An 18,504-nucleotide genomic window follows, 5' to 3' on the forward strand; every position below is an offset into this window, starting at 1 on the left:
AATTTTTATAGGGATACACTTATTTTTAATATAAGACATGTTAGTAGATGTGATACGTTTACTATTGCACATCCGGGACCTTTATTTAGAACAAGAACCGCGGTCCCAAGCTGGTTAAGTTAGCACCGTTAGCTTAGTAGCTAGCCTCTGCACAAAAACAAACATTTATTAGCTGCTTGCGGCAACGGTACTTTACCTTTTAGCAGTCGGTGGTGATTTAATAAGTTAAATACTACTGTATGTAGGTGGCTGTGCTTTAATAGTCGTTAAATGAGCTTATGGTACAGTGGTCAGAGTAGTAAAAACGTTGTGTTTTATACACGTGAGGAGTAAATAAATAGGTCGGTTCCCACTGATATTCCAGCAAACTGTCTCGAAGGGTTGTTTGAGAGATGTCAAAAGGAGCAACCCCACTCTTGTGTATGTTTTGCCAGCTGACTGACCGCCAGCATGGGTAGGCGCTCGTCCGACAGTGATGATGACAGCCGAAGCAAGAGAAAGAAGAAACAGCGTCGCCGCTCTTCTTCCTCTTCTTCTTCTTCGTCCTCTTCCTCTGGCAGCAGAGTGAGAAGTAGCCGCAGTCGGAGGTCCAGTCGCCGCCGGAGCCGCTCTCGCTCCAGAGACAGGAGGTTAGGCTTCATCGTGAAATTTTCCTTCTTACATGTGTGCAGAGTGCGGCTCTCTGTTCGGCTGGAGTGTGTTTAACCAACGACTGTTTTGCATTTAAAGCTTCTGAAAGGTTAAAAGCCAGATGCATTCAGAAATTGAGCATTTCATTGGAGGGGCTGAACCTAATTAAAATGTGACACATTTTAAACACAAATATTTTGGTTTTTACAAAATATATTTATTGCATAACTAAAATCCAGGAGGTCATTCAGGATTCTCAGTTTAGAAGATTTCATCATGTACATTAAAATACACAGCATTTCAAATGCACACAAATGACCATGCGCTTGTAAACTAGTAATAAAACGTGTGCAATCACGCCCTGTATTTTGGCCAATATATTTGAATATAAGGTATAAACCTATACTGTTTTAGAGTTATTGAAAAGGGGAATGTATTCCACAGACTTCACATGAAGGAGCTGCTGGTTGCTTCGTTATGACTAACTCTGCAATTGCTGCATTCAACCCTAGTATATCTTTTACCTGGATTAAAGTTGTATGTATTGTCTATGGGACAACAATTGCACTGATGCTGACGTGTCTCTGAGGGATCACTTTTGGCCACTATCACCAGTTGATATGCTGCTTGGGTTCCACTTGGATTTTAGTGGTATTATGCTTCCCAGCAGTCAGTCTTTTCTTGAAAAACTCGATAAAGCAGAGGCTGAAAACACTGATGTATACTTCTTGTATATTTCTTGTGCTCTGTAGTTAAGTTACCACATTCTTCTGTATACATATATTATCTGTATAGCTTGAATAGCTTAAAAAAATAAAACACAAACATTGTATGCAGATTTTTTTTTCCACTCACACATTTTGACTTATTGTAGTTGGAAAAGAGCAGGTTTTCATAACTGTGACTCTTTTGTATTCAAGCATTTCAGTAAAACATGAAAGTATGACAGCCACTGGACATACATGGTACCGGCACCCTGAAACAGGAGCAGCTAAACTAATTATATATATTTTCTCGAATTTGATCGTTTATATCTTTGGTTGTCATCCCATCAAAATGTGTCTGTAATCATGAGAATTTCAGGAATTTGCATTTCAGACAGCCAAGTAGAGGATTGTATTTGCATATCAGCTGATACATGAAAAAAATGGTGGACATTATTTTGTTTTGACTTCAAAATGTTCTCTAGTTTTTGTTTTAAAATGGAGAACGTCATGATATCGGATTATATCATATTCAGACTTTTTCCTCAACAGACAAAAGCTTAGGTAATGAAGCTAGATAGAACAACAGATTAAGAGATGTTTGTCTGGCCAGCATGCTAGCTTTCTAAACGTTTCACATTAAATGTTCTGATTTTAAAAGTACAGATGTTTAGCATAGGCTTTTTACAACATAGCTCATTTAAGAGTAAACCTATTTTCTAGTAAATGAGTTATGAAGTTCCTAGATTGGAAAATTATGTCTTCGGTAATGATTCCGTGTGGACAACGAAGGGCCGTCATACTTTTCCCAGTAAATGCCAGAATTAAGACACTTTAAAAGGACCAAGAAATAAAATCTAACAAGAAAATTTTGAATCAATGTGCAGTGGTAATAATTTGTCCAGGAAAGGATGTCAGTAAGAATTTAAACAAGCACTTTTGCGTCTGTAAAAATAGGTTTGGAAGGCAAACAGCTTTGCAGAGAGGTTAGTTTCTTATTCTTCAATAGAAATCTAGGATAGACTTTTGTTTGGGCTTATTTCATATCAACCCTCCTCTTGATAATGTGAAGGCTTAAATATAAAAGGTTATGACATAACATCAGTTTTATCATTTTATTCTGATCTTCGTAAAGTAAAACACTTCAGTGTTTAGCTGTTGCTGAGGAATGAGGAGGTTCAGTAATAATCAACCTTCTTTGCAAGTAGCTACTGACTGGACCTGACCTCCATCCATCCAACCGTCTATCCACAGCTGCCACTGGGTGTATGTGGCTGTTCAGACAAGGCCAGTTGATGGTAATTATTTATGAGGCTTGGTCAAGGTCCATTACTGCTGATGGGAAGTCATTGGCTGCCTGCACAGGGTGGGGTAGGGTGGGCAGTGTAAACCCTGGGACCACAGTCCTTCATCTATTAACTGCTTGTGTGTTTTGAACAATTGACTAAGACCTTCTGTATTTCTGTCTCTGTGTGTGTGTTGGATCTACTTGCTTTAAATAGGTTCATAAAAGCGACCACACATTTTGTAGCACTGTCAACCTGAGTAATGTAAAGTGACCTTACATGAGGTAAAACAGAAGAGGGCTTATGTTCTGGCTGGGTGACATCATAACCACATAATTAACATGTATATGTAAGGAAAGTAATTGTATCCCTGGCCGTGGTTAAGTTACAATACGGGAGTGAGATGGAAAAGTGTGTGTGAATAAACGCAAAATGAAGTCCAAGTTGTGAGGTGTTATTTGCGTTCACGTTAAAGACTTCTGTGTTGGCCATTGCTTCCCTCTTGCATGTGTTCTACCCATTATGTTTTATTACGTGCACACAGGCTTTTGTGAAAATGTGTGAGCTTTCCCCTCCTTCCAAATAATCCCATCTCACTACTGTGTGCTTCTTCTGTGCAGTGTGTGAAGTGGTTGTGCAGGGCTGTGGAAGTTATTTCATAAGGCCCCGCTCTTGGGATCCAGCCTTTAGAATACTAATAGATCTTTGCTGGGTTTCTCTAAGTGGTACAAATCTGGTTTGATAGTTCAGCCTCTGTGTTATTTGTATTGCTTGCCTTTTTCTTCTCTCCTTCTCTATCTAGCAGAGCTCCCACAGGACTGAGAAAGGGATTTTTTGTGGGGGGGGGGGGGGGCATGTGTATTAAAGATTTGGTTATTTTTGGTTCTGGTGAAACAAAAGAAGATGTTTTAAATAATGAATATTGCACAAAGTGTTTGCAGTATCGGGCGTGGGGCTGTTTCAGCATTTACATTCACTCCCATAAATGACTCCTGCTACATGATATCAATAGGAACTCAGTGTGAGCGGTGTTTGGAAAATAGACGCTGCACACGCTGCTGTAGCCACATTAAAGAGCAGCAGAGAACTAAAGGGCCCCTGTGGAGGAACTGTAAGGCATCCTGCATGGCTCTGCAGCTCTGGGCCTTGGACCAGAGCATTCACTAATGCACACTAGCTGCTTGTGATTCTGATAACAAGCTACGTTTTCTGGATCGTGTGGGTATGTTTTCTCTTAAACATAACAGCAAAATAAAGTAGTGACACGATATCCACTTTTTTAGAAGAGGGAAGAATTTTAGATGGTGCTTTCTGAGTTTTTGTCCACTGGGAAAATGAACACAGAAAAATGTGCTTGACGTAGTGGAGCATTAGGGTGAAGTGAGGAGAGACTTTTTACGGGAATGGTAAGACTTTGATTTTTGTGGAAAGTAAACTGTGAGAAACTAAACAATACAGCTGAATGACACCCCCCCCCCCTCCCTCTATTAACCACCCTAAGCATTCAGGACAAATTTGTGCAGTTTTTTTTTTTTGAACTCCAGAACAATGATTAGTTGTATAATCATACTCCTGTATGATTGATCTGCTTTTAAAGATTCTATAATAAGATTAAATGTATGTGTGTATTTTTTTTTTTCCTGTCCCAGGAGGAGAAGACGTTCCAGCAGCAGTTCGTCTCACAGTTCATCTCGCAGGAGGAGGAGTCGAAGCGCAGAGAGAGACAAAGGGAGGAGCCACCGTTCACACAGGTCACGCAGCCGGGACAGGAGGTAGCACCATCGTGGACATTATTCATTCTGCTCATTCTGCTTAATCCCTCAAACTGCTGTATTATTTCCAGTCACTTGAAGTTTCCTAACAGGATTTTAAAGTCAGATTGTCTAAGTTTTAGTCACGCTTGGAGAAAAGGAGTGAGAGAGACGGTACCCACATCATTTTAAAAGTTGGTTTGGGGGTGGGGGGGGGAAGCTTGGAAAGGTTAAGGGTGTTTGTATTACAAATCAGTGCAAGGAATGCCATTGCAGATTTTTCTTATTACAGAAAAATACATTTTTTTGAAAGTTTATTGTAGTCTAAACAACACATCATTTCATATTTATGTCTTATGTCATCAGATGGAAGCACATGGAAACTTATGTTTTAGGTCTGAATTACTGTATTGCGTGTGCATCTAGTTGTGTCTCCGTTTGCTCCGACTATCCGTCTTACTGCATGAGTATTAATGAGACTGTGACACGCAGAGACAGCAGGTCACATGCAGCACCACTCCAGTCTGCCTGCCAAACCCTTTTCTGGAAGCACCTCTCCTTTCACTCATTAGCACCATTAAACCGTCATTAGTGGTACATACTTTGTTGAATTATGATTATTAATGTTGTTGCTCCTTTAAAAAAAAAAGTTATTCACGTGACAAATGTGTACACGGCTGCACCACACTATGCACACACTCACAGTCCCGTGTCCCTTTCAGAAACATAAAGAGAAAGTCTCTGTGTGGTGGTCCATGTCATTAGCATAGCTAATCTGGTGCTAATGAACCAGTAAACTGTGCTGTTTTTAAATCCCTTCCTCACACACACACACACACACACACACACACACACACACACACAAACAAATGCATAAATACATGCACAGACGCACATTTGAAGAAAAGGTTGTCATAATATATGCGCAAGCAAGGCCCTTTGTTTACTTGTGTATGGCTGCGGGGGAGAGCATAGATCATTTTAATCACAAAGGAAAAAGTGTTTTAATATCTTGATTACAGAGGTGTCAGGATGAAGGGATGATGCAACAGGGATGTTCTGACACGTGTGGTTGATTGCGCCATGAAAAGGCACCACACTTCAACTCTCCGATGTAATGCTCACAGGCTTTTGGAATAAGCGAATTTCGGTGTTTGACTGCATGCTGAGGCCATTTATTGGGAGAATTCAGCCAAACATTTTTCACACATTCTCTCGCTGCTCTCTGCGGTACAGTGGCAGTCACTCACAGCACCACTGGTGATTAAAACATCAGTTGAAAATGGTGTGGTGTGAGATGAAAGGTGGAAGGGATTTGGGAGATTTAGAACTACAGTCGATGACATCGGTGTTTACAAACGCTGCAGTGTGATTAGGAGGGTTGCGTTGTGTAATCGGCTTAGTGGTAAGCGAGGAGCAGGTGGGCTGGGCCGGGCTGGTGTTGGTGGGAGTGCGTGGTGGGGCGTTATGAGGTTGAGGCGGTGTTAGAGGTGGAGATGTGCAAAATGATGGCAATGATGATTAAATTTATGCAGTTAAGTGATGGCAGCTACAATTTGTGTCTGCAGAAGTTGACACGGGCACATGTGCTCCTGTGTTAGCGTTCGAAGAATCCAGTGGCAGTTTTCTTGTGTAATAAATGGGAAAAGAGCAGAAGTGATGAAATGATTGATTGGCAAAAAATAGTAATTTGATTTTTTTGTTTTAAATCTTTTATCAACCACACAATTTAAGAATGAATCTAGAGCATAATATTTAATTTAATTGACAGCGAAGCTAAATGGTATTTGAGCAGTTGTGGAGAAATTATGTGACTATTCTTCCGTCTGTATTTATCAGAAGTGCTGCATCTGCGCTGTGCATGACTTTGGTGGGACACTGCATATTTTACAGCAGCTGGGGGTTGTGAAATGAAAGCAGGTTGATGTGTGCACAGGTGCCCTGACTGCTATTAGTCAGTGCTGTGTGTGTGTGTGTGTGTGTGTGTGTGTGTGTGTGTGTGTGTGTGTGTGTGTGTGTGTGTGTGTGTGTGCGTCGGGATGAGGCTGCCTGAGCTCCCTGAGAGGCTGGCTGATGGATCAGAGGAGGATTGCATGGACAGCAGCTCATGATTGATACGCAGATAGGATATGAGGTGCTGCCTGCCAACCCCCCCACCCCCCACCCTGGCCACACCAACCTGGCACCTCCTTCAGCATGTGAAGCAGAAGAGTAAGAAGATACAGAGAGCACTGACTGGAGGAGAAGATGGAGAGAGGGGTTCAGAAGTTAGAAGGGAATGAAAAAGTGTGGAGAGAATAGGCTGAGTTTCTCCAGGCGAGGGATAGAGCAGAGAAGATCCTAAAACAGGGGGAGGAATAAAGTGGAAAGACAAAAGTGAGCCCCAGTGTAGAGAAGAGAGGGATATTATTCAGAAGAAATAAGAATAATAATGTCTGCATTGGAATATTGCTGGGGAGAAGATTAGGACCATAGTGGGCCATCGTGGGTTGAAGTGAAGGAATTTTATTACCTCCTTTTCAATCCCCTTTGTATAAATAAAAAATAAAGAGATACATGAAATAAGAATAACGCTCTATCATGTGTTTACATCTATCGTTGCTTCCTTCTCCTCTCCTCTCTTTTACACTCTTTTTTTTTTTCTTCTTTTTTTTCCTGCCCTCAATCAGAGAAGGGCCAGGTCCCCCAGAGGCAGTCAATCTAGCCCTGAAATGTAAAACAGACAAGAGGAGCAGATTACCTATTTGCCATTAATGTTTATTCTCTTTGATGTGAGCAGGCATATCAGGCTCTGTGGGTGTGTGTCGTGCCTTCCTGTGAGCACGCTGTCAAGTGAACATGTGTGAGGCTGATTGAGAGAATGCATGTATGTGCAGATTTGCGTGAATATGAGGGGGAGTGTCACGGCCTAGTCCACTGGGGGAGAGCAGAGTGGAGCATGGCAGCAGCAGAGTAGAGTGATCTGATGCATACCCAGTCCAACAAAGGCGACACGGCCTATCATCACAGTCGGATCACAGGAACGTCTTTAGGTGAGCTCAACGGAGCATCGGTGTGGTCCGCTTTCATGGGCGGCCACAGCAGGGGTTAAATGTGTGTGGCGCAGTCAGTCATTCTGTCAGCCTTTCATTGACAACAGTTAGCTTTAGAGGGCCGTTGGAAGATGAGGAGGAATGTCTCATGCGTCAAATCCACCACTTGACCCATCAAAAGGAAGCTGAGCATTTCGGGTAATGTTAGCTATTCACACGTAGGTGAGCATATACTGGAGGGCACATGGTAATGCTTACATTTTCCCCATTAATATTTCAGGGTGTGTTGAGCTAGCAACGCAGAGTGCTAGCGTCAGGGTTTAGCCCTGCTAGCACAGAGTGACTTCATCACTGCTGTCATAATTATATGGTGAGTGAGACCTCTAATTAGCAGTCATTTTCCTAGTAGTAGCGAGATATAAACACACCATCTAAAGTGCTATGCTACGCTGACCAGAGTTAGGATTGTCTCAGACTCTCACACATGTCAAGATGAGTTCCAAACCGATGCTTGCTTAAAGCAGGAAAATGACTCCAAATCTAAAGTCTATCCATTTTTTTCAGCTTATTCAGTTCAGGGCAGTCATGAGGGGTGGAGCTTAACCTAGCTCTTATATGGCACAGTTTGCCAGTCTGTTGAAATCATTCATACTCACTTTCACACCTGTGGCCAGTTTGGAATGACTAATAAACTGAACATGCATATCTTTGGCAGCACAGGGGTGCAATGGTTACAACGGTCACTTCACAGCAAGAAGGTTCCTGCTTTGAACCCCATCTAGATCCTTTCATGTGAGAGGTGCATGTTCTCCTGTGCCTACGTGGTTTCTTGGCTGGTACGCCAGCTTCCTTTCACACTCTAAAGACCTGCACGTTAAATTGGTCATGCTTGTGAAATAATAAAAGAACTGAAAGTTTATAGAATAACTGAATGCATTGTTAAATGCACCTTGTAGTATAAAGTGCTTCGATTGGTCAGTAAAACTAGATTGGAGCACCTTAGAGGTGTAGGTGGATTTTAATCTCCACCACCTTTGGATAGTATTTCAGCTATTAGTAAATGAATAAGTGCATTTTAAACTTGCCGAAGATGGAAATAATAATCAGTAATTGTACAGAGTTTGTTTTCATATCTTTGGGTTGTATTGATTTTTTTTAAAGTAAGCCTCGAGTGTTCCTGTTAAAAGGAGTACTCAGAAAGAAACTGAACTACTTTTGCATGTCCAGGCTCGGTTGCAACAGCAAAAGCTTTTCATTTTGGAGGAATAACAATGTGGATCGATAATGAAACGGGTTAAAATATCAAAACGCTGACCTATTCAGGTCTGTAGTAGACGAGATTCAGAAGTCAAATCGATGGCTACACTCAGATTAATTTAAGATTGTGGGAGTATTAGATTGATGATTTCCAAATGGCTTTCTTTGTGTTTGTAAATATCACAGACAGCGGTACGATTGGAACCTCATTGTGGAAGAACTAGGTTATTTGGATGTTACAGACCATAACATGAGCTCTGTTTTCTGCACAGGAGATCACAGAAGCACTCCAGGCGTGTGCACGTGTACGTGCAAAGGTTGAGCGATGGCCTGGTATTTATTTCACTCAGCAATTTTCTCCCGTATAAGATGAGGTGTCGTACATCTGCTAGATAGCTTTTTCTGCCTTGCACTGACACGGAGTGTGTACAAGGTCATCCAGGCAGCTTGGAACAGGGAGCGCCGAGGTGAGGAGCAGAAGGGAGGAGTGGATGGTGGGGCAGCTGAGTGCAAGTAGACAGAAGAGGGAGGAGGAAAATCAGCAACTTTATTGTGGGGAAGCTGAAGTGAAGCCTCCCAGCTTTCATTGCACCTGGATCAGCAATTCCCCTGTCAGGTGGCGGGGTGGGAATTTTTCTCTGCGTTTTTCTCCGACATATATTTTTATTTGCACAGTTTAGAGTGTGTCTGTGAGCGAGAAGTAGCAGGTGGTTTTGGGTGTCGCTAGCTTCATGAGGGAAACGAGCCCGAGTGTGTTTCGAGGAAATGACATGTGAAATCCGATTTCCTCAAAAACACACTGACATTTTGCTTTTATAAGTTGGCCATAAGGGGTAAATTGTGTGGCTGATGGATACAAAATAAAATGAGGAAGACTGCTAACAATCCTTACATCCTTTTTCTTCTTCAAGGTACAGAATCTCACTTGTGTTCTCCCAATGTTGTAGTGGGTCTTATACTGGAATTTAAGAGCAGGCTTCTGGCTGTTTTTTCCATCCGTCTGTCTGTTATCCCATAGACTCTCAACAGCTTTTCTTCTCCCCTTTCCTCAGGATGACATTTAGCCCTTTTTTCCTTCTTCCCCTATTACCGGACTTGCAAAGTGTTGATTTAAACTGAAAGATGACCTGGTTTAGTTCAGCTACGTCTTCTCTACTCCATAAAAATCAACATGCGTCATGAGATCTGAACGCGTTTGTTGTTGTGTTTCTCTCTTTTCCCCCCTCTCTCTGTCTTACTCTCTTTCTGTGTTGTCTTTTTTATTTATCTGCTGTAAAGGCCAGTCAAGCGCTGCTCGGCTTTGTTGTCAGAAACCTTTATTTACCAAAGGGAGGAATAAGTGACTGACACAGACAGCCTCTTTCATCCCCGCTTCGCCGCAAGCAGTGTTCCCCTCTACTGCCAGAGGAAACCCCCCTCCTACTCACCCTCTTCTTCACTTCTGCCAAGCCACCCCCCTCTCCATCGCACCCCTCCATCCTGCAGGCTCACAACACACTAGCCCACTCCCCTGGGTAGAAACCTAGCTGTAGTCTGCACTCGCGCACACGCACAAAAATTCGATGGTCCTAAACAAAGACGAGTTTAACATCACAGACGGCACAGACTGGTCCCTTTACTCATATTATCCGTCTGCTAAACAAATGGGTAGTAATGACACATAAAGCTTGTTACGTTGTAGCGGCGGTTGGAAAATGTAGTTTAAACATTTTTTAACATTTTTTTCATGTCAGTTCATAGAGGGCAAAGAGGAATATCTCGGTCGCCTAATCATTATGTCAGAAATCATTTGAGCACATTGATCTGGGTTCAAAGCAGAAAGTTACTTCAAAATTAGAAAAGAACATTCATACTCATTCTCATTAGTATGGTTGTAAAATGAGGAAATTCTGTATTTCCCTAAAACTCCAATCATCACATAGGAAGGCACTATTAGTACAATTGGACTAACTGCCTGTTTAACCACTAGTACCTATCGAGATTTTCAATATAAAACACACCAACTGTTGTCCCTAATCACTACGAACATGCAAAATTTGAATGGTTTATTTGGGAAAATAAAATATCTTTTTTTATCTTAGCTGTGATGTTATTAGCTTTTAGTATGTTTTTTTTTTTTGTTGTTGTTGTTTTTTTTTTTAAATTGACAGCATTTATGTCCTAATAATCGGTTTTCTCTGAAGGTCACTCAACACGTTTGTTTTGAAGCAGCTAAAACTGAGTAAAAGTCCATTAATTTTGTTCAGCTTATCCAATTTGGTTTCAGGGTGTGGGTGGGCTGGACACCCTATCACCCTATCCCAGCTGTCATAGGGTGAAGGCTGGGTACACGTGAACAGGTCGCCTGTTTATTGCAGTCAAACCTTTCACCATTCCAGCCATTTGCGTTCACACCTACAGCCCAGTTAGCATTGCCAATTAACCTAGCCCCATGCATGTCTTTGGACTGTTGGAGGAAGCCAGAATACCTGGAGAGAACACACACACAAGCACAACATGCAGATTCCACACAGAGGCATGAGCCGGCCAGTGGATTTGAACCAAGGACCTTCTTGCTGGGAAGCAGCGGTGATGCCCAGGAGCAGAAGTTATAAACACAAATTAACATTTTATGTTAATATATATATACTGGAGACATAAAACATACAGTAAATCAATATAATTTGTGCCGAGCAACATCATATTTGAGGATGAGTGATACAAGTACCCAAAATAACTGTATTAATAGCATTACAGTTTAAAATCTTCAAGTTTATAGTCTTGTCTTAAAAAAGTAAATGCAAAATGATAAAATGAGGATACAGTTTCAAGATCATACCTGTGATAATTGAGAAGGTTTTGTATTGTTTTGCACCTCTGCCAGTGAAAGTCTTCAGGGTTAATTAGGTATCATAGACACCAGCCTAAAGTTAATTTCTGTTTGTATACCAAAGACACGATTTAGTTCTTTGATGACTGAAACTCAGTAGAAGTATGTCATTTCCAGTGTTATTTTTTTGGGTAGAGAAACAGATTTGCTGTTTTGAAAATAAAACCACTGAAATGCCAAACACTAATAACATGCAATCAGCCCTCATTGTGTTCACTTTATGACAGTGAAAAGCCTCATCCGTCTGGCCAGACCGAGAGAAAGACGGAGACAGAAACGCTTTTAGCTCTGGCATAGGAAAATGAACACCAAATGTATCTCTCTCACTCTCCTTCCTGCTTTTTCTCTGTCTCTCTCTCCTATTTAAGCTTCTTGAAGTTCTTCCAAATTGGGTTTTAAATGCCAATTAGGAGGTTGAATGTAGTAAAATAAAAGCAAATGCAGGCAGGATGGCCTCACCTTCTGGCTGGTTAGGCTTCAGAGAGAGCTGAGCCGGACCTTTGGCTCCCAGCGAGGCTTTGAGAGAAATATCCTGCCTAATGAACACATTAATTAGAACCATAACTATTTATAAGATGATAATTAGAAACGAAGGGAGGTAAACTGGGCTTTTCCTGCAATTAATGGAGGATTAATTACGGGAGCTAATGAAGTGGATTTTTGAAACGCGTGGAGGTGAAGTACAGAGATGTGCAGCTCGCTTTGTGATCACTGGCATAATTATTTTCTCCAGCACCAAAGCGTTTGAGGCCCTGGTCCTCGCCGGCTCAGGCCGGCTAATAAGCATCATTGCATCGTTATATATGCACTTAAAAAGACTTGCCACTGAAATGACTGTCTAATTATTTCTAATTGGCAGGCCCTGTGTGTTGTCATTGAGCTGTTTGGAGCCGCAGCAGAGCTCTGGGTCTAATAACGCTCTGGGCGGAGAAGGAGGGTAGAGCGAGCTAGAGATGCATTGCTAGAGAGCGAGAGAGCAAAGAGAAGAGGGGCGCTCTACCCGATTGTCTTCTTTTCATAGTCAGACCTGCACATTGCCCTCCTGTGCCCCTCGCCCAGCAGGACAGCAGGTCCTAGAACGATGGCCGACGCACTCGGAGGTCACCTTGCCAAGCAGTCGATTAGCAAAGTTTTATTTCATCCCTGCGTATTTCCCCCCCCTTTTAATTAACAGCTTCTGCTCTTAATTTATGCACACATAAACGCCACCGTCTGTCCACAGTTCTTCTTTTCACGCTTAAACATACTACACACACAGGGAGGGAGGGTGGACGGGAGGTATGTTTATGTGCTCTGTGTGTGTGTGAGATTCACTGGCCAGGTTTTGAGCCAGTCCATGGAGACCTGAGCTCAGAGAGCATGCGTGGACAAACCTCAGTCAGCCGTGTTTACCTTGTACTCTCGTTGTGTGCCTACTCCGGCCATATGGACACTTGAACTTGGAGGATGCATATGTAAACACATATAGTTTCAAGTTTGCTGGCATGGCCCTGTTTATACTATAATGATTTTTTAACATTATTAGATGCATCCAAATTTTTTACAACAGGCTTTTGTTTTCGTTATTGGGCCACTGATTTCCATTTAGGCTGTGCGTAAGAGTGCATGTCTTAAAGGGGTGTTTGAGTGATGGCCTAGGATTATGTGTGTGAGCACCTCACTTAACTTGTCCTCAGCAGAGTCATGTGCATTGTCTTGCCAAAAAACCCTTCTTCCCCCACCGCCCTCGCCCCCGTCCCCAACCCGGACAACTTAAGAGCAAATTGCCAGCTAATGGATCGACTGCCTGCACTTGTCAGTTCTCTTTGGACAAGCAAAGCAACCGCACACACACGCACGTGGTTTCACTCACACATTTGGTAATTTATTTGTGGAAAAAGAGAAGAAAAATGAGAGAGAATGGCAGAGAAATGAAACGAGGATCATGTGCGCCTTGACTGAAACCTTGACAATCTTTTTAAAAGTAATGAAACACTTTCTCAGCATGCGCATGAGGTTTTCTATTTGAAATTTGTCTTCCTTTTTTTTTTTTTTTTTTTGCTCTATGTATCCATTTGGGTTTTGGCACAGTCGAGGACATGAGGAGGAAGTGGAGATAGATGGATCAGCCAAAGGATACGTGGCCAACTGTCGTGTGATTGGTTGAACAAAGGAGCAGAGCATTTCTGTGACTGGTTGAACAGAGAACTTGACGTTGGGATTTTGGCATTAAATAAAAGCTGGGAAATGTAATTATTCTAAATGCAGTCAACGGTTTTGTTGGAGTGGAAGTTGGGCAGATTTCTCTATAAACTTGGTGGGATATTGACACAAAGCGTGGCACTGCAGATGTGTAAAGAATGACATTCATGCCATCACAGTAACTTGCAAACTTTTTTTTTTAAAAACGTGAATTCTAATATCTTTATCTTTAGATTTAAATAACATAAAATGTAAAGATATGAAATGTCCTCAAACAGTGAAATTCCCTTAGATATAAAAGCCATATACTTAGCATGCCGCATGTATAAAAAATTGACTTATGATATACACTAAACTAAATTTTCACCAGAGCTGGTCTATATGTTTGTATATTTTTCTGCTCAATGTTTACGAAACTGGAGCGTCTCGAGTTCTCGAGTCATAAAGTTCTGTGTTTGTCTGTGAGCAGTAAAGGGGGGAAAATCATACTTCTCCTACTTCTAGTTCAATGCACAGGACATGTAGATTATGTGAAGTGACAGAATTGGGGGGGGGGGGGGGGGTTTCCTCGAAGGGTACGAGTGTTTTCTCTTTCTATTCATTTCTTGATCTCTCTTCCAGTGTTTCTCTCCTCTCCTTGTTCAATCTCGACAGCGGTTTATAAAAAAAAGATTTTTAGAAACTTCTTTATGAGACAAGTCTCTGTTCTGTTAGAAGACAACTTTATGTTATTCCACCGAAGAGGCGAAACTAATAGTTCCATGTTTTTTACAGGGCACTGTTCCAGTTGTGTCTTGGGTGTTTAATTAAGTGTAGTTTCCCTTTAGTAGTGGAATGTGTGTCTGCTTTTTGTCGGCCCGTTCCTCTGTGCCTTTTACAGTCCACCCACATGGTTTGTCTCAGCGTTTATGATTTTTCTTATACCGGAGTTGTGAGGTTCCTAAATCACTTAAGCACACGGGGCCGAGCAGTCCACATTTAAACAATAAAAGGCTGTTATGCTAAGGGCCCTCAGATCTCCTACCACTTCATAAATACATGCGTATAAAAGGCAGAAAAATACATCTTCCCTGACCAGAGAGAGAGAGAGGGAGAGTGAGCGTCTGAGAGCACACCTGCTAATTGGAGCCAGCTTGATGTGAAGTACGGCTGTCTGCTCCGTCTTCTCCCAATTTCTTTTTCATTCTTCCTCGGGTTTTTTTTTTGTTTTTTTTTTAACTCTGATTGTTCTTGACTTTCCAACTTTTAAAAAAATCGTTTCCCCTCTTTTCCCTCCTTAACCTCCTGCCGTCCTTCACCTTTTGCTCCATGTCCTTTCTCCTCTTCCTTGTTTGTCCTTCTACTTTTCTCTCCCTCCTTACCGATGGGGACGGCGACATCCAAAACAACTCTGATTCAGCGTAGCTAATTGTTCCGAGCCGTGATGGATTTGGAAAGAGGGGGAGAAAAAAGTGGGTTTCAATTGCGTGAGTGGCTGTGAGCGAGTTGGCGAGTTAGCACCTAGTCTGAGCGTGACCTCTACTTGACCTTGTGTCAAAGCGAGTGGCTGGGCCAGCCCCAGCTCCAGCTGCTAATGGGTGTCATGTCAAGCTGCGGCTGCAAGGAGGTCAAAGGTTGCGAGTGCACACCAGACGGCCAAGTTTAGGATTGCGACGTAGAGGCTGAGTGACACTGCGCATATGTGACAGTGAAGACTGTGGGTAATCAACACACAAGCACCCAGCAGCACATGCACATACATGGGCATAGAAGCATGCGTGCACACACATGGAAACTGTATCTTGCTGCAGAAAGTCATCTTTTCTCTCATCGTTGGCTGGCCGTTTAGGTTCATATAGATCTGAGGGATCTTTGAAGGCCTTTGAACTCTGCTAAATGACTTGACCTTGTGGCTTGTGGCTGTAGCCGTGTGTGTGTGTGTTTGGGTGTGTATGGGAGATAGTGAGTGGGTGGCCTGCATGGGGTCTCATTTCTGTTTCACAGCGTAGCAGGGCATTGCAGACGTTTGTGTTGACGACTGCCAAATTAAAAGCAAACTGAAGATTATGACAAATCTAAACTTTGCTTTTATGAAGCAGAGCGGAATGAAGAAAAAACATTTCTGTGAATCTTTCATGCTCCGTCTTTGCTGTGTTAATTGTGCTCACAATCAGCTACTTTGCAGCGATTCCTTGTGTGCTAGTGTGTGTGTATGTATGTATATTTATGTTTCTGTGTGGGTGTGCACAGTGGATGACTGAATCCGTCTGAGTGTGTGCGTCTGTGCGTGTACTGTGAACCGAGGGAACAGATATTGTGGCTGCTTGGAAGGAGGAAGCAGCTTGGGAAATGATTTCAACAGCTCTCATAATTAGAGGAATATCATAAATTAAACTTGTGTCTGCCGTTGCGTTTGAAGAGCACTCAAAAGTAATAAATTCTGGATGGTTAACATATTTGCATTCCATTCAGCAGGCAGCGTCGGGCAGGAACAGCTGTTTTCCACGTCTTTTGGCAGCAGGAAATGCACATTGCTCACTCAAGGTGCTTTTAGACACATTGAAATTGTATAAAAAAAAAAAGAAAAGTGACTTTTAACTTGAACATGAAGCTGCTGCTGTGTGCTCTGTCACTGGAAATAACTCGGCGGGGAACAGTGCATTAATGAAGTTCTTCAAATATGGATCGTCTCGCTTTCAATAGGCCTGTTTCTTTTTCAATCTGTCTATTGCTCGGAAAAGTCGACTAGCGAGCTTTTTTCTTCTGTGTGTGTGTGTGTGGCTGTAGAGTACTTAAATCCAGTGCTTTACCGTTAACTTAATAGGTTAAATTTTTCTAGTCAAATACATTTCCCAGGCAATGCAATAATATTCTGTTTTTATTGTAATAGTTGAGGTTTTCAAAAATCGGTCTTTCTGTGGTGTTTAAAAATGACTTACAAGTTATTACAATAAGTTTTATCTTTTTTATTTATGCTGTTTTTATGTCAGTTTAGGTCAGACATAGTTTGGATATTGGTGTCAGGTCCTGCTTTTTTATTGTTTCTGGATCATGCTGTCTGAATAAATAAGGATTTTTAAGTTTATGTGCCCCCCTCCTCCTTCAAGCAGGTCCCAGTTAATAATGAATAGCCTATCGTTTCTGTTTCATCTGATATGCCACAAATCATTTTTAAAGTCATATCATAAATATCATCATTAACATCTGCTCAGCTGCCCCTTCGGAGTGCATTGTTGATGTTTAAATTTCTGCGTAAAACAAGACAAACTCATTTTAATGATGATATAAAAAGCTAATAAAAGCTAATCATTTTGTTGCATCTTTAGGAAGATGACAAAGTGTTCAAATGTCACTTATTTTTAGCTTAAAATAGAAGATGCTTTATTACACAAAGTTCCAGAAAAACCACTAATCTTTAAATAAGGCTGGCCTGGATGCTAGTTTAGAAGTGTGGCAGGATTTCATTCCCCTGACACATTTCTAGCAAGCCTTCGGTGATGGGAATAAGCAAATTAAAAGTTACAATGATCAATCATTTTCCCTCGTGCCCTCTTAAATACAGTATCTTGCAAGAAAACGGAGATGGTCATTTTTATACTGCATGTCTATCTCTTAATGCATCGCTGGTCAAACAGGGGAAACAGTGTCTTCTGAAATGTGATATAGTTAAAGTTATACTGCCATTAATCACTGCTTTGCTGCACTGGGGTAATGGACAGGTGCGACACTCGTGGTGTTACCGAGGAGACGAGATGTTGTGTTGGTGTTTTCTTCTACAGGGGGGGAAAAAAAACAAAACAAAACACCACGGACGCAAACTTTTTGTATTCCCAGCAGAGGATGGAGGTTGGGAAGAAAGGAGAGGAAACTGTGTGAATGTCCATCGCGTCTGCTCAAACAGGTGCCAGATAAGGTTAAACGAACAGTGCGGATGATTGGTCTTTTTCTGTGTTTGTGTGGGGGGTTCATGTGCTGCTCGTCCGTACACTGCGAACCGTGAATAATGATTCGACTCGGGTCAGATTCCATTGGAGGCGTTCACCTGTATCTGACACTAGTGGTATCGCGTAGCTGCCATTAATGTCCAATTTTCAGTGAAAACAGAAATAGAATACAGATAAAGGTAAAACACCATCCAGCTTCACACCCGACCACATAATTACCCCAATGGGCTGTGGTGAGGGATCATATCCTGGCGCGCGCTGGGGGGTCAGCGGCGATAAGCTTCAGCCCAACTCCCAACATGGAGCATAATTACTCTATTGATAATTCACCAGGAAAATGGTCCCAGCCAATTGCAGAGCTTCGATTTAATGGATTGGACGATGAAACGAGGAAGGAATGGAGGAAAGGAGGCTGCAAGGGGGGAGTGTGTGTGCGTGTGTGTGTGTGTGTGTGTGTGCGTGCGTGCGTGCGTGCGTGCGCGTGTGTGGAGGGAGGAGGTCTGCACATGGGGGCAACCAGCAAGGGCCTTTTATTAGAAATGAAAATATGTTTAGGTCATAGGGGGACCCATTTTCCCTGGAGATAATAAGGCCAATAAAATGTAAAGCAGGGGAAGGGCTTGGAATGGGGTCCAACTGTGGCTGTTTATCTGTGTGTGTCCTGCATTAGCCCATTTATCCCCAGCCTTAAATTAGCTAATCATTCTCCAAGGGGAAGGACTTGGTCAGGAAATTGACATTTAGCAGCATAGGCTCACTCTATTAACTACAGTAAATTTAATTTGCTGCACACCCCAGAAGTGGGCTGTTTTCTTTGCCATCAGAGGGAGGAAGGGAATGGGAGACAGAGACAGAGAAATAGAGGGAGAGG

At 42.2% G+C, this 18,504-nt stretch overlaps 1 protein-coding gene across 1 annotated transcript in view; it reads left to right on the forward strand.

Moving 5' to 3' along the window:
- rsrc1 (arginine/serine-rich coiled-coil 1) overlaps positions 1-18,504 on the forward strand; it is a 120,194-nt gene continuing 101,690 nt past the window's right edge. Inside the window, exons 1-3 of the mRNA XM_026193065.1 lie at positions 1-341; positions 435-629; positions 4,270-4,392. Of these exons, the coding sequence (XP_026048850.1) occupies positions 451-629; positions 4,270-4,392 (302 nt within the window). The 5' untranslated portion in view covers positions 1-341; positions 435-450. The remainder of the gene's footprint in view (positions 342-434; positions 630-4,269; positions 4,393-18,504) is intronic.

This window comes from Astatotilapia calliptera, chromosome 14, assembly GCF_900246225.1.
Source record: "Astatotilapia calliptera chromosome 14, fAstCal1.2, whole genome shotgun sequence".
Classification (NCBI taxonomy): domain Eukaryota; kingdom Metazoa; phylum Chordata; class Actinopteri; order Cichliformes; family Cichlidae; genus Astatotilapia; species Astatotilapia calliptera.